The 16,896-nt window shown below is 47.7% G+C and overlaps 1 protein-coding gene across 2 annotated transcripts in view; it reads left to right on the forward strand.

The window, feature by feature from the left end:
• Window positions 1-1,029: 1,029 nt before the first annotated feature.
• FHAD1 (forkhead associated phosphopeptide binding domain 1) overlaps window positions 1,030-16,896 on the forward strand; it is a 129,535-nt gene continuing 113,668 nt past the window's right edge. The window contains exons 1-2 of one of the 2 annotated variants that reach the window (XM_059376203.1): window positions 1,030-1,163; window positions 4,869-4,975. In XM_059376203.1, coding sequence (XP_059232186.1) covers window positions 4,883-4,975 — 93 coding nt within the window. In that variant the 5' untranslated portion in view covers window positions 1,030-1,163; window positions 4,869-4,882. Of the gene's footprint in view, window positions 1,164-4,868; window positions 4,976-14,466; window positions 14,835-16,896 lie in introns of those variants that run through there. The other variant, XM_059376206.1, reaches the window with a different exon arrangement.

Here is a 16,896-nt window from a genome sequence, read left to right on the forward strand (position 1 = left end):
TGCCTGGGAATCTGCATTTCTAAAAAGCCTCTAGGCATGTTTGAGCATCTTCACTATGTCCATTTCCATGAGTTCTCTCTTAGATCTTGTTCTGATTGACTAAGATAGACTCTGCCACATTTCATCTTTCTTAAATGCTTTTGAGTTTTTCTGGGGGCACCTTGCTGGCCATCATCTCCTGCCAGGGAAGGGAAGCATTCTCTAGGTAGGTACCCAGCTGGGCTGCTGTGCTCGCAGGTAGAAGGGGACATGGGGGTGGTGGGAGATGGTTGAGATTTGCATGTTTTCTCCACACAGCTTCTCCCCAAGTTCTATGCCCATGGTGGGGGTTCCAAGGACAAGACTGATGCGGGTCAACTCTGGGGACTCAGATGTTTGTAGAGATAGGGGAAACCAAAAACCAAAACACAAATGGCCGGATAAACGTCAGTTTTGACAAGGAAGAACAAGAATGGGGGGGGGGATCCTTTCCCCAGCACATAAAAAAACCCTCATTCTTTCAAAACTCTTCCACCCCATCCTCTCCCGGCCCCACCCCCAGAAGTGCTGGTCCCCCGACCCCATCCCAGCTTACTCGATTTGCTGCAACTCAGAGGGGTAGCGATCCCGGTGGGGCAGGGGGTTCAAACCTCTAAGCTTCTCCTGGTTCAGCTCCATCCCCCCGCCCCCACCTCCTCCACGCACGCAGCCTAGAGCAAAGGAGAGTCGGAAGGAAGGACTCTCGAGTCTGCTCCTTCCTTGCTGGACAACCGCCGGCTATTTCTGGGACCTCTACGCCTCCGTTTCCTCATCTGTGAAATGGGCCTGGGCATCCCTAAGCGACAGGCGGCGGGGCGGTGGGGGGATGCTGCGGGGCGCGGCAGAGGGCTGGGATCCTCGGGGGCGTGTCTGGCGCCCCGCCCCCGCCCCCGGTCCTCCTCCCCTCCGCGTCCGCCCCCGCCCCTCTCCCCGCCACGCCGCGCAGGCCACGCCCCTCACCGGCCCGGCGGCGTTGCCATGACGACGCGCGTACACAGGCCTGGCGGGCGCGCGGGGTGCTGGCCCGCAGCTGGAGACTCCGCGGGAGCGCGGCCAGGCGGCCTCGCCGGGGAGCTGGCCGGGCTCCTCCCGATCCCGCCGGGGTTTCGGCGAGGGACTGAGCGTGGGCTTCTCCCTCCGGCCAGGTGAGTGCGGCAAGGAAGGAGGTAGCGGGCGGACACCTGGGACCGGACCAGGTCGGCCCTGCGAGGTCAAGAGCTTGGAGGGGAGGCGCGGCACCTGGGAGCTCCTCTCCGATCCCGGCTCGGGTCTCCAGGAGCACCCCAGAGGAGATGCTCCAACACCAGCTGGTCCTCCCGAAAATGCAGACTCCTGCCCCGCCTCCAGAAGTAGCTTGTGTAGGAGCTTCAGGACCGTCCTGGGCACCAAACATGCGGCTCTTAGATATCCACTGGTGTACACAGCTGAGATTAGGAGAGGTGCCCTCTGGTTCCCTTGGTTTAGGGACAACACCCACCCAATGGTCAGAGATCCCTTGACTTGATTCCCTTCCTTGAGGAAACTTTGCAGCTCCCCGGCCACTGAAGACCTGTAGCCCAGAAAAGACATACTACTTCTCTAGTCCAATTCTGAGCTTTCAGAGTGCTCAGGGGGTAGGCAGGTGATTTGCTCTGACTAGGCCTGGTGCTTCAGGGCAGTAAGAGCCAATTTCCAGAGCTTAACACATTCAAATTACTTTCAGGCAAGGATGTGGACTGCGCAGGGCAAGATTAAGATGGAGAGATACTGTCCAACCCAAACACCCCAGGTAGCATTTAGGGTTTCCAGAAAGGATATCCAGGGTAGACACTGAATGGGAAGATTCGTAGGCAGCTGGCTGCACAGATTTGCTTTGCCGGGTCATTTGCATTTTCATTCATGCAGCGAATGTTTACTGAGCATCTACTACATGTCAGACAAGAAGGCTCCAGGTGCTGGAGATGGGGTGATGAACAAAGCTGTGAGGAACCGCCAAGGGTCTGAGCTGTTGTTTTTTTTTTTTTTTTTTAAAGATTATTTATTTATTTATTTGACAGAGAGAATCACAGGCAGAGTGAAGGGGAAGTAGTCTCTCCACCGAGCAGAGAGCCCAATGCGGGGCTCGACCCCAGGACCCCAAGATCACAACCTGAGCCAAAGGCAGAGGCTTTAACCCACCGAGCCACCCAGGTGTCCCAAGGGTCTGAGCTTTTATCTTGCTTGCAAGCTAGGAAGTTAGCCTGGCCAGCTTACAGATCCTTGCAGAAGACACAGGACAAAATTCATCAATGCTTTTGCTCCATAATGGCAACCACACAAGGCAACCATGAGGAATTATCTCTTAATAGAAACAATACAGTTCTGGCTCTCCTGGAATATATATCTCAGTGAAAAGAAAACCAACAGCAAACACAACTAAATAAAGGAACCAGAAAATGTCAGAGATTGATAAGCACGAGGAAGGAAACACAGCAAGTGGCATATGCCAATAGTGACTCAAGGGTGCCTTTAGCTAGGGGGGGTCGGGCGGTTGCCACACAGGGGGACATCTGAGCAGAGAGAAGTCATCAGCCTTGGGAACATCTTGGGGGAGAGCTAAAAATCAAGTATACACACGATCCAAGTTCTGGGGGTTTTTTTAGTGGCATTTCCTGTGCTTTTCCTGCAGAAGAGACATTTCTCCCAAGTTTGCATTCCAGATTAATCAGGCTTGAATGTGTTGCTTGATAACATGGTCCTCTGCCATTGAAGTGAGTAACTGAAGTGATTTAACAGCAATAGAGCATGGTTCTTTGGGAAGAGGAAACGTCTCTCCCTTTCTGTGAATGACACTGAACTTAATAAAATGTATTTCACATTATAGGAAAACATACGTGTGAGGTATCCATAGCTCTCAGAGTTTACAAGTATAAAATACACTATCTGGCTTATTTTTATTTCTCTTACCCCCAGGTTGGGTCTTTTCTTCCTTTCAGAGGATGGAATGCAGGTGTCAAGGACTTTCTTACAAGTCCCAAGAGTCAAGAGACAGTGCAATGCACCCCTCCCCCGTCCCTCCCCCTGCCCCCCACCCCCAGCCACCATCAGCCTACTCTGCCCCACCCAGCAGCAGTGAACATGTGGGAGGTTGAGCTGCGGGCCAGTTGTGTAGTAGTTTCATGCAAAGGCTCAGAGCTGTCTCCCTGACACTTGCTACTATGTGTCCTTAACCTCTCTGAGTCTCAGTTTGCCATCTGTAAAGTGGGACAGTACCAATACTTACCTCACAGGGTTGTTCCAAGGAGGAAAAGAAACGATGTGTATAAAATACAATAGTGCCTGGTACTGAGGAGGGATTCAGTCACTGATGATGAGGATGTGGATGAAAAGCAGAACCAGGATGCCTGGGTGGCTCAGTGGTTAAGCATCTGCCTTCAGCTCAGATCATGTTTCCAGGGTCCTGGGATCGAGCCCCACATTGGGCTCCCTGCTCAGTGGGAAGCCTGCGTCTGCCTCTCCCACTCCCCTTGCTTGTGTTCCCTCTCTTGCTGTGTCCTTCTCTCAAATAAATAAATAAAATCTTCAAAAAAAAAAAGAAAAAAAAAGAAAAGCAGAATCAGACCCGAGACCCTCTATGACCACAACTAGATGAGCTTTGTTTTTATCCACTCCAACAGCTTCACATTTCAGTGACCTTTCTGTTGAAAGGAAAAGAGAGAGGCTTCTGCTCTTGGACATGGTGTTGAGATGGAGGATGTTCTGCTGTGTAACTGGACAGATACCTCAAATCAGAAGTCAAGCATCATATGAATTATCAACACTTTGGAACCTACTGAAGTCCCTGAGATTTTTATATTTTAAAAAACCAGTATAGAACTTGCTTTGGAATGCCTCAAACTACAAAATGGATGGATGCGTGGGTAGATGGAGGGATGTGTGATATAGCAAACCGAACAAAGTGTCAATTGTAGGATCTAGGTGGTGGGTATAAAGGAGTTCACCAACTACTTCTTTTGACTTTTCCTGTGTATCTGACATTGTCATAAAAAAAATTGGGGGGAAACAATGGGCAGAGTCCTGAACGTATGTCCCAGCTTGAGTCTTGATAGTTTGCCTTTCAAGGTTGCCCTTTTTCCCTTAATTATATGAAGAAATGGAGTGATTTACAAAGAAAGTGTCCTTTAAAGCCCATTCCCTCAATGATTGACTCAGCAGTTTCAGAAGCTCTGTAGAAGGCTTCGACTTCTTGGGTCCGAGTTTGATAAGCCCAAAATTCATAATAATTATTATAACAATAACAACAATAATAATAATAATGGGACAAATGTGTGGTCAGTGCATAGCGGCCACCACTCTAAATGCTTCATTTACGATTGTATTCCATCCTCACAGAACCATTTGGGGTGCAGAGTATCATTAACCCCATTTTACAGATGAGAAAACTGAGGCATAGAGAAAGAAGAAGTAACACACCCAAAGTTTCAGAGCTAGTTTGCGGTGGGTAAGGAGTATGGGACAGAATAGTTTCTGTGTCAGAGAACTAACCTTGTCCTGAGCTTCATGGGAGGCAGACAGCAATTATCCATGGAATTCAGGGTCATCGTTGGGGTGTTTAAGCTACTGGCAGTTTGGGCTCTGACTTCTGTAAAAAATGTCTTCTTTGTGATGATCCGGACCAACCTCATCTTCGCTAGATGTCACTGTTCAAAAAGAGAGTCTTAAAAATCTGCAGAAATTGTGACCACACTGTAAAGTCCATCTATCCACTGCTGATTTCTCCTCTGCTGATTTCTCCTTTAAACGTGACGGTGCATTTCATCCGTTCTAAATGTGACACTGAACAATCAGAAGATCGCATTTTCCTAACAACATTTTTTTCCGCAAACCTCTAGGGAAAGCAGAGAGTATGAAAGCCTACCTAAAGAGCGCAGAAGGCTTTTTTGTCCTGAATAAAAGTACTACTGTTGGAAGGCATGAAGACTCAGACCTTGTTTTAGAGGTAAGAACTGGTCCCGCCCAATCTCCCCATCTCACCCCCTCCACACCCCTGCTGTTCTGTGGACTTGAGTCTCTTTAAAAGCCCACCCTCTGGCTCACAGCCACATCTTCCCTCCACGTGAGACCTATAACCACCTGCGGAATGTACTGGGTCTCCCCAGCATGTGTAGTGAAAATGAGTATGAGATTAGGGGTGATGTACCCTCTGTCCTTTGCTGATCATGAGTACAGATGCCCTACCTGACATCCCCTCCCCCCAGCCAAATGGGGCCATGGAGCTGATGCTTTGCTTTGACCTTCACCAAGGGCCACCTGAAGTACTCAGCTTGAGCAATGGCCTCTCGCCCTTTCTAGAGGCGTTTGGAAACTGTTGTGACTTGTATCACATTTTGAGAATGTTATATAAATGATATTATACCACATGTGACCTTTTGAGGTTGATTTTTTTTTTTCTCACTCAACATAATGTCCTTGAGATCCATTTAGGTTTTTGGCCTGTTTCTTTTTCGTTGTGGAGTAATATTTCCATGGTGTAGATGTAACATTGTTTGCTTAGCCATTCACATATTAAAGGACATTTTGATTGTTTCTAACCTGAGGTTCTAACAGATAAATCCACTTATGAACATTTGAGCTCAGGTTTTTGTGTAAATGCAAGTTTTTATTCCTCTGAGATAAATGTTCAGGAGTGTGATTGCTGGATCAGAGGGGAAGTGTATGGTTTCTAAAGAAACATGCCAGCCTGTTGTCCAGGGTAGCTGTACCATTTGACATCCCCACCAGCAAATGTATGGGACACGGTTTCTCTACATCTTCACCAGCAACTGGTATTATCACTGGTTTTTTATTTTAGCTGTTCTGGTGTATCATGATGCCTCCCCATGGTTTTCATTTGCATTTCCCCCATAGCTAGTGATGTTGGATATCTTTTCATGGGCTTCTTGGCCGTGTGCACATCCTCTTTGGTAAAATGTCCCTTCATGTCTTTTGCCCGTTTTCTAATCACATTGTTTGGTTTTTCACTACAGAGTTTTGAGAGTTTTTTAAAAAATATTTTAGATATGTGTCCCTTTTCACATACAGAGCTTGCAGATCATTCCTCCTGGCCAATTGTTTATCTTTTCATTCTCTTAACAGAATATTTCACAGGGCAGAAGTTTTAGATTTTGATTAGCTTCAGCTGATCATTTTTTTCTTTCGTGAATCATGCTTTTCATGTCCTGTCCAAGAATACATCGCCGAGTCTTGATCCAAGGGGTTTCTCATATGTTTTCTTCTAAAAGTTTTCTAGGTTTTGTGTTTAAATCCATGAACTATTTTGAGTTCATTTTTATATATGACATGAGATTTAGGTCAAGGTTCTTTTTTATTGCATGTGGATGTGTAGGTGTCCCAGCACCATTGATTGAAAAGACTGTCCTTTTTCCATTGATTGCTTTTGGAGCTTTGTCAAAAATATTTAGGCATACTTGTGTGGGAGCTATTTCTGAGTTTCCTGTATGTTTCATTGATCCATGTGTCTGTCCCCCTACCTATACAACACAGTCTTGATGGCAGTAGTTATGTAAGTCTTCACACAAATAGAGTGATTCCTTTCATTTTATCCTTCTTTAAAAAATTTTTTTCTTTTTACCTATTTTAGTTCTTTTGCTTTTCCACGTGAATTTTAGTATAAGCCTGTCTATATATACAAAATATCTTGTTGGAATTTTGACAGGAATTATATTTAAGCCAATATATCAGTATGAGAAGAACTGATATCTTTACTCTGTTGTTTTCCAATCCATGAACATGGTATGTCTCTCTTTCTGTTTAGGGGTGTCTTTGAATTCTTTCATAAATGTTCTGTAGTTTTAGCATACCAGCTCTGTGCACATTTTGTTAGATATACACTTAAGTATTCATCTTTTTTAATGATTGTAAATGGTATTATATTTTTAATATGGTGTCCACATATTCATTGACAGTATCTAGAAATACAGTTGAATTTTGTATGCTTTTGTGCTATCTTGCAACCATAACTAAACTTTCTAGGATTTATTTTTTGTTTTATTTTTAAGATTTTATTCATTCATTTGACAGAGAGAGAGAGAGAGCTTAGAGTACACAAACAAGGGGATCAGTGGAGGGAGAAGGAGGGAGAAGCAGGCCCTCCCCCAGCTGATGTGGGGCTCAGTACCAGGACCCTAGGATCATGATCTGAGCCAGAGGCAGGTGCTTAACTGACCTAGCCACCCAGGTGCCCCTAGAAAGCTTTTATAGGTTTATTAGGATTTTACACATAAACAATCATGCCATCTACAAATAAAAACTTGCATTTCTCCTTTCAGAAAAGGAGATCTTTTTTTCTTAAGATTTTATTCATTTATTTGACAGACAGAGATCACAAGTAGGCAGAAAGGCAGGCAGAGAGAGGAGGAAGTAGACTCCCTGCTGAGCAGAGAGCCCAACGCGGGGCTCGATCCCAGGACCCTGAGATCATGACCTGAGCCAAAGGCAGAGGCTTAACCCACAGAGCCACCCAGGTGCCCCAGAAAAGATCTTAATACCCTTAATTTCCTTTTTCTTGTTTTAATGCACTAGCCAGAACATCCAGTGCTCTGCAGTGATCAAAGCAATATAAACCTATATTAATTGCTTATTCCTAATTTTCTGAGTTTATCAGAAACTCTCAAATTCAAAAATAACCCAGTGGACCGGCCCTTGAGGTTCTTATCCATGATGTGGCCTCCCTACAAGGAAGGACACAGAAATATCTGTTCAGTGCACAAAGTGGGGGAAAAGAAAAAGAATTGCATATTCTTCTTTATCACAGCTAGGGACGGATTTTAGGTAGTCTTCTTTCATGGCTGGCCAAAGTAGAAACAGAGATCTGTGTTTCAAACTTAAGTATGGCGTTAGAAAACTGTAGGCTTCAGAGATGGACAGACCTGGGTTTGAATCTCATTAGGTCATGGGCTGGCTGTGTGACTCCATGCAAATTCCTTGATTTCTCTGAGCTCATGTTCCCTGTCTCTAAGCCACTGACCTCAGAGGTTGTTGTAAGGCTTAAGTGAGAAATGTACATAAAGTGTCTGGCACATGATTCTAAGTAAATGACACCATGATTGTTAACATGGGCTCATGAAATGGAGATTGAGAAGATTCCTTAAATGCACACAGGATTAAAATGGGGAGCCACTGACATTAACAAGCTGTATGGAAAAAAGGTACTGATGAGGACAATTTTTATATAGACGGAAATCGAGTTGCATTCACTGTATAAAAATAATTGACTGCCTACTGCTCCTCAGACTTGGTTTAAGAAGTAAGTCACCCCCGCCAGCCACAGTCACATTGATTTATGAAGCAATCGGCTGCATTTCCAGAAGCACAAGCTCACATTGGCTCCCTAGAGAACGGATGACACATGAATTGCCTAATGTTTTGTGAACAGACTTTTGATGGGCGCTTCTGTCTTCTCTTAGACAAATCCTCTTCCCAAAGCTTAAATGGATTTGGGAGTAGAGATTTGTTTAAAAAGGATTGCAGGGACGCAGGCCCATTTTGAAAAATTGAAACTTGTGGATGTGTCAACATTTTCTAGTTCTGTAAAATAAGACAAGGTGAAAATTGCTTCTCTGCTGACTTCCTTGGGCTTTTCTGATGAGAGGAATCACCCTTGATTAGCCACGAGGCACGCTGAGGACTAATTCAACAGCCAATTTATAGTTTATGTTATTTGTACCCCGGGAGGTCATTTCACTAAATAAAGTTCAGAAATACATATTAATAAAAAGTCATCTTCAAGGTTACCCAGAGGTTATGTCTAGCAAAGAAAAAGGATTGTTTCATTTACCTGAGTAAATCCTAAAGAAGAGACAGTCTTATTTCCGGAGATTCAGACTCACTGGCGAGGCGGATGTATCGTGCTGATTGTTGATGTCATCAGATTTTGAGACCGTTTACTTTTTCCGATAATGGAAGGTCATCACATGCTTCTTTTAAAAAATTGGGAGAAAGCACAATATAAGGAAGAAAATAAAAGTCCCTCGTAATCATTGGGCTCAGGGAAAAAGTCCATATTGATTTTGCAGGGTTTTGCCCTGCAGACTTCTTTCTCTATCCTGTAAGGAATTTGCTTCTCTCTCGGCAAATGGAAGCCTGTTTTCACCAGGCTAGCTTTCTGTTTTTATCACTCATTCCTTCCACAAATATTTACCTGGAACCTCAGCACGGAGGCAAGCCTGGGGATAAAGTGATGGTAGAATAAGTCATGGTCCCTGTAGTCAGAAAGCTGCCAGGAGAGACACATTAAGTCAAAGAATCCCACAAAGACATGTATGGTTCTCTTCATGTTGGATCTCTAAAGGAAAGGAATATGGAGGATAAGGAAGATTTAATAAGACAAGGGGAAGGGGGAATGGTATGTGCAAAGGTCCTGGGGTGGAAGAGCATATTATGAGCCCAAGGGCCTGAGAGAAAAATGAATGTGTCCAGATGAGTGGGAAGGGAGAGAAATTAAAAGATGAGAAGGCCTCCTTCGGCCACCATATCTGAAGGGCATGGGAAGAAATTGAGGAATTTTGAGCAAGGGAGGAGACATGCATTTTGATTTTATTTTATTTTTTTTTTTTTTTAAAGATTTTATTTATTTATTTTACAGAGAGAGATCACAAGTAGGCAGAGAGGCAGGCAGAGAGAGAGAGAGGAGGAAGCAGGCTCCTGCTGAGCAGAGAGCCCGATGCGGGACTCGATCCCAGGACCCTGAGATCATGACCTGAGCCGAAGGCAGCGGCTTAACCCACTGAGCCACCCAGGCGCCCTGCATTTTGATTTTAAAATGACCATTCTGGCTGTCTTTTGTGGACTCGCAATCAGGACCTCTGTTCTGGGGCACCTGGGTGGCTCAGTCAGATAAGCATCTGCCTTTAGCTGAGGTCACAATCTCAGCGTTCTGGGATCGAGCCCCGCGAGGGGCTCCCTGCTCAGTGGGGAGCCTGCTTCTCCCTCTCCTCCCCATTTGTGCCTGTTTTGCTCTCTCTGTCTCTCTCTCAAATAAGTACATTTAATTTTTTTTAAAGAAGAGCTCTGTTCAGAATCTCCCCCTCCCATTTTCCACAGCTTGAAAGCCCCAGCCTTGCTCATCTAAGACATAAATCTTGTGAATTTTAACTGGTCTGATCAGTTGTGGTTTGTGAACTGTAATTTGTAGAGTTAGATATGGCTGTTATTTAAACCCCACTGAGAAAGGGGCTCAGTTCTTCCAGAACGAAGAAATACTACAAGCCAATGATTGTAGAACTTTCCATCTGTATCAGAGTGCTCCTTAAACATGAGCCCCTAGACATTCTGACCCGGTGGGTTCTGGGTAGGGACCAGGAATCTTCACATTATATTCATTCCTCATGTGCAGGTGGGGACCAGGGTCCCATAGATGCTTCCAGGTCGATGCCTTGAGGACCCTTCCTCCCTCTTCTTGACCACCCGTGTTTCTTCCCTCCTGATGTTGTGGGAGCCCCTTTCGGGGAGTGGGGGGGCGGTGCATATATTTCAATACTCTGTTTTAAGGGAAAGAGAAGCGAGAGTTCCACAGTGGAGAGCTGACACCCTCGCCCCTCCCCAAGAACTCAACAGGGCCACACTGGAGAGATTTGGAAACCTCTCAAACCCTTCGAGGGTTTCCACATCCCCTCGAAGACTGAGCTACAGAACAGCCCAAGTCAGCACAGCGCCGTGGTGGGGAGGGGGGTAGTAGCAGGAAAAGAATGAAGGACAAAAATGACCTGCTTCTCCGGGCTGGGCACACAACGCCCTTACCAGCTGGCTCCTTTCTGGCTAGAACAGTCCAGCACGTGGCAGTCGCTTCTCAGGTGGGATCTGAGGGTCGTGGAACAAGACTGGTCCAGCAGACACACCAACACCCATACAGCCAGATGACTCTTGTCCCTTTGCCTGGCATCTGCCGGTCCCAGGCTGTCCCTTAGAAAAGACCCATCAGAGCCCATGTCGTCTTCTTGTTTATCATTATTATTTATTTATTTATTTATTTGTCATAGAGAGAGAAGCGAGAGCGAGCACAGGCAGACAGAGTGGCAGGCAGAGGCAGAGGGGGAAGCAGGCTCCCTGCCAAGCAAGGAGCCCAATGTGGGACTCGATCCCAGGACGCTGGGATCATGACCTGAGCCGAAGGCAGTAGTTTAACCAACTGAGCCACCTAGGCATCCCTCTTGTTTATCATTATTAAACAAGACTGCCATGATTGTCCCGTTATTTTCATTATTTCACAGACATGTGGGTACGTCGGCTGGGCCAAAGGGCACATACATCTGTCCCTCTGATGGGCGACTCTGGATTGCCCACCACAGGTTATCAGCACTGGACAGCGCTGCCCGGCGCGCCTTGTCCACTCACTGGATCTTCCCTTAAACCCAGCGCCCATGTCGTTTTCATTTGTTTCTCTCTTTAAAAAAAAAAAAAGATTTTATTTATTTATTTATTTGACAGAGACAGCAAGAGAGGGAACACAAGCAGAGGGGGTGGGAGAGGGAGAAGCAGGCTTCCTGCTGAGCAGGGAGCCCGATTCGGGGCTCCATCCCAGGACCCTGGGATCATGACCTGAGCCAGAGGCAGACACCTAACCGACTGAGCCACCCAGGCGCCCCACATTAGTGTTTCTCTTATGAGTGAACCCCTGCATTTTGAGAGATGAGGTGACAGGAGGGACCTGGGCTAGATAAGGATTCTTACCCTGCTCAGTCTCTGTGGGGAAGGGCACAGAGAGACCCGGGCCTGGAGGCAGTAACAGGCAGTAACTGCCTGTCCATCTGCTGTTCTCATTCCCTACTCACCTGGATTGTGCTCCCACTGGCTCCTCCCTTTGCTCTGTTGCTCCGGGATTCACCTACCTGGTCTCCTGAGTCCCAGGGGAACTTTCCTCTCCCCTGTTGGAGAACTGGTAGCTGGAACTTGGAGCTGATCTCATTGGTCACTTCCTACCACAGCAATTTTTTAAAATTCTTTTTTAAGATTTTATTTATTTGTCTCAGAGAGAGAGAGTGCGCAAGCAGGGGGAGTGGCAGGCAGAGGGAGAAGCAGGCTCCCTGCTGAGCAGGGAGCCCAATGCGGGGCTCAATCCCAGGACCCCAGGATCAGGACCTGAGCCAAAGGCAGATGCTTAACCCACTGAGCCACCCCAGTGGCCCCCTTCTGCAGCAACTGATGAGTCTACCTTCCCTCCAACAGATGGAGAGCTTCCAATGTGGGGGGAGGGAATTTATAGAAAGTGGCTGATGCCATGTTGCTTGCTTTTTTTTTTTTTTTTTTTTGAGATGGTAAAATACACAGAACACATTTTCCATCTTAACCATTCTTTGGTGTACAGGTCAGTGGCATCATTCAATACCGTCACCTTGGGCAGCCATCGCCACCTCCATCCCCAGAGCCCTTCATCCTACAAAGCCCTGTACCCACTGTTTTCTGTCTCTATGAATTTGACTCCTCTAGGTCCTTCCTTTAAGTAGAATCATGCAGTGTTTGTCCTCTTACAACACTGACTTCACTTAGCATCACGTCCTCGAGGTTCGTCCGTTGTTGCGATTTCCACTGTGTGTCTTCGGCACCTGTTACGTATCCACACGCCTGTCTGTGGACCCTGGGTGGTTTCCACCTTGTGGCTATTGTCAATAATGCCGTGAACCCAGGACTACAAATATCTCTTCCAGCCCTTGCTTTCCGTTTCTTTACATGTGTACCCAAAAGTGGGCTCACCGGGTCATATGATAACTTGATCCTTAATTTTTTGAGGAACCGCCATACCATTGCTTTCCCCTGCTGTGCCATTTTACATTCCCACCAACAGGGCACCAGGACTCCGCTGTCCTCACACCCCCCCGACATTGGTTTTAACCCAGTTTTTTGACAGAAGTCATTCTAACAGAAAGTAAGGTAGAAGATCGTAATCTCTCCAATAGTACAATATTGCAAACAGCCAGAGCGTGCATTTCTCCACTGTTTACCGCACCTCACGTGGCTTCCTATATATTCTGTGAACTGTATGTGTGTTTACAAAAATACAGCCTCAGAAAAAGAAAAAAGAAAGAAAGAAAGAAGGAAAGAAAAAAACCCTATGGGGTAGGAACTGTTATTATCATTATTAGCCTCATTTACAGATGTAGAGTTGGGGCTCAGAAAGGTTAAGGAACTTCCGCCAAACCACACAGCCGGTCAGGGGAGGTGGGGCTGAGTTTCAGATTCAGGCTGTCTGGCTCAGTGCTTCTAGAGAAGGAAAAGTCTCATTCCTTGGGTGCAAATTTAGCTGGGAGCATCTAAAATCTAAATATCTGGGGGCGGGGGGGCTGGGTGGCTCAGTTGTTAAGCATCTGCCTTTGGCTCAGGTCAGGATCCCAGGGTCCTGGGATCGAGCCCCACATCAGGCTCCCTGTTTGGCAGGAAGCCTGCTTCTCCCTCTCGCACTCCCCCTACTTCGGTGCCCTCTCTCGCTCTGTTAAATAAATAAATAAAATCTTAAAAAAAAAAAAATCTAAGTATCTGAAATTCCTTGTGAGTTCACTGGAATATTAAAATAGTTCACTGAGGGGCGCATGGGTGGCTCAGTGGGTTAAAGCCTCTTCCTTCGGTTCAGGACCTGTCTCAGGGTCCTGGGATGGAGCCCTGCATTGGGCTCTCTGCTCAGCGGGGAGCCCGCTTCCTCCTCTCTCTCTGCCTGCCTCTCTGCCTATTTGTGATCTCTGTCTGTCAAATTGTTGGGTCCCCCCAAAATTGGGTACCCCAATAATGGGTAAGTGATTAAAGGAGCGAGACTGATACAAAGAGAAGGGCAAGCAACGCTTTATTTCGCGCCAAGCGTCAGGAATCAGACTGACCCTCAAACAGACCGGTCGGGGGACCCCTTACAGAGAGGACAACCCCTTCCTGCTTTCCAGACTAACTTTTATAGAGCAAAGGCCATGTGGTTGGGCCTGGCCACACACAGGCGGCCAATGAGATTGTAAAACACACAGGAAACTCCACAGTGATGCTAGGTGACCAATTGAATTATAATTTACCCTAGTAGACATTTGAACCAGCCTATCACCTAGTTCAGAATTGGCGCCCAAAAGGTGCCCAAAGGGCGGGGGCCCATACTCCTTGGTAGCTAGGAGACAGTATGCACCCCCACTGATTGAATACCTCCACCTGGCCTGACCCACCCTTGTACTTGGACTTTGTTACCTGGGACTTGTTTCCGGGATTTGTTTTTAAGTAAGTTCCCCTGGTGGGGGTGGGGGGGTCCATTTAAGTTTTACAACAAAATGGCAGTTCAACCAGGGTGGGGCCACTCTGGCTGAATAGACCACAAAATAAATAAATAAAATCTTTAAAAAAGAAAAAATAGTTCACTGAGCTAGGGATATTCCACCGCTGAAATCCAAAGTGGGGACGGTAGGTGAAACGTGCCGCGCATTTTCCTGCGATCATTCCGCAAACTGGCTGGGGGCGGCGCCATCTAGTGGGGGGTTTGTGTGGGGAGGGAATGTTGACCCAGTGCTTTTTCCAGCCTAGAGGAGCACTGGGGCTGTTAAGTTGAGGCCCCACCAGGATCCCGTCTGGGGGTGAGGGAGCACCTCCGAGAAGACCAAACTTGAGCTGCCCCTTTAAAAAAGAGAAGCCTGTGGATTTTCCAGGCAGAGCAAGCAGGAAAGGCCACCCCAGGTGTATTGAAACAGCGCATGCCAAGGTCCAGAGATGTTTGGTGAATAACTTGACCCTGGAAGAAGAGGACAAAATGGCATATTGGTGGCAATATGGAAAATGGAAGCCAGGCTAAGCATTGGAAGAGGAACCTCTGCCCCTCCCCCACTGCCCCAGCCTCCGTCCAGGTAAAGGATTTTAAAGCTGGGGAGGAACTGACGGTCTTTGTTATTTGGGTGGGAGAGGGGCAGGCGGAGAGGCTCCAGAGCAGCAGAGCAGTCAAGGGCATGACCTTGACCCCAGGTGGCTGGTTCAGAGCCCGGCTCTGCCCTGGTGGCCTGTGGGGTCTCAGGCAAGTTGTGCAGCTGTCCCCTACTGCCATGTCTAAGTCAGTGCTGTGGGGACAGTTACAGTGACCACGTTATCAAACCGAATTACTGGGATGTGCTCAGACCAGTGCCCGGTGCTGTCCCTACCGCAGTGAACATTGGCTCTTGTATTTGTGTTCCACTTACAACACCACAAAGGGATGACGTCACTGTTCTCCATGTCGGAAGTCAGGGTGGACTAAGCTGGTTTCTCTGCCCCAGGTCACCCAAGGCCAAAATCATGGTGCTGGTGGGCCGGGGCTCTGACAGAGTCTCCAAGAACAGTCGGCCTCCAGGTGGATTCTGGTGATTGGTGGAACTTAGCCTGTGCGGTTATGGACTGAGGTCCCCTTGGCGGGCTGGCTGTCCGTGAACATGGCTCTCAGCCCAGAGAGGCTGTCCACATTCCAGGCTGGTGGCCCCCTTATTCAAAGTCAGCAGCATTGGGTCAAGGGTTTTTCATGCTTCAGATCTCTCTGACCCCCTGTACTGTCTCCTCTGCCCAGCTCCAGCCAGAAAAGTGCTCTGCTTTAAGAGCTCATGGCATTAGACTAGCCCCACCTGAACGATCAAGGATATTCTCCCTCTGTTAAGATCACGGATTAGTAACCTCTAGATCTGCATAGTCCCTTGTGCCATGTAAGGGAGCAGAGTCCCAGGACCCAGGTTTAGGGCATGGATCTCTTTGGGGGACCCATCTTCTTGCTATTTTTTTTTTAAAGATTTATTTATTTGACAGATAAAGATCACAAGTAGGCGAGAGGCAGGCAGAGAGAGAGAGAGAGAGAGAGAGAGGAGGAAGCAGGCTCCCTGTGGAGCAGAGAGCCCGATGGGGGGCTCGATTCCAGGACCCTGGGATCATGACCTGAGCCGAAGGCAGAGGCTTTAACCCACTGAGCCACCCAGGTGCCCCCTTCCTGCTATTGTTAATCCTACCTCTTACCTGCACTGTTGCGGTGGGGAGAGTGTGGACTTAGGGGTTGATTTGAGAGCTTTTTGGAGGAACCAGTAAGGACAATGTCAGGAGCCCTGAAGAGAGGTGGCAGGTGAGCTTGGGGGTGATACGGGACGGGAAGAGGCAGGAGGGGAGGGCATCAGTCCCCGGGGGCCAGCAGGCACCGAGAGGCTCAGAGATGAGCCGGGGGTTGGAAATACACATCGGAGATTTTGGGGCTGGTGCAGTGGCCCCACCTGTGGACGGAGTGAGAAGGAAAGGGAGCCGGCACTCGAATCCTCGGGAATTGTGGAATCTGGGGGCAAGCATAGGGAGAGGAGCCCAGCGCGGAGGTCCAGGAGAAATCAGAGAGGGAGCGGAGCCAGCCAGCTGCGGCCGGGCCAAGGAATACATCAGTAACATATAGGTAACACATTGAGGGTTTACTTTGTGCCAGGCAGGGTTTCTGGACACTTCCACGTATATTAACTCATTTAATCCGTATGATCAACGACCCTCCGAAGCAGGCACTATCATTTCCCCCAGTTTACGGATGAGGAAGTTGAGGTCACACACAGTGAGCTGGGGCCTGGGAACCCTGCTCAGGCAGTCTGATTTCAGGAACCAGCCTCTTCTTGAGGCTTTGCCCCTCCGCAGGGCTCCCCCAGGGAGACCAAGGTAGGAGGGTGTCACTGACAGAGGGAGCCAGAGAAGCCTCCCCTTCCCTTCTCCTCCCAGACTCATTGTCTCACCAGAGCCCAGCTGTTTCCTCAATTTCCGTATTCTTTTGAAAACCCCAGTTTTCACTACTTCGGCACCACATCTCTCTTGAGGCGGTAAGGAAGATGGGGCTGGGTTGGGACAGCCAAGACCCAAAAGGTAAAAAGAAATAGATCTGAGGCGCCTGGGTGGCTCAGTGGGTTAAAGCCTCTGCCTTCGGCTCAGGTC

This window comes from Mustela nigripes, chromosome 14, assembly GCF_022355385.1.
Source record: "Mustela nigripes isolate SB6536 chromosome 14, MUSNIG.SB6536, whole genome shotgun sequence".
NCBI lineage: Eukaryota > Metazoa > Chordata > Mammalia > Carnivora > Mustelidae > Mustela > Mustela nigripes.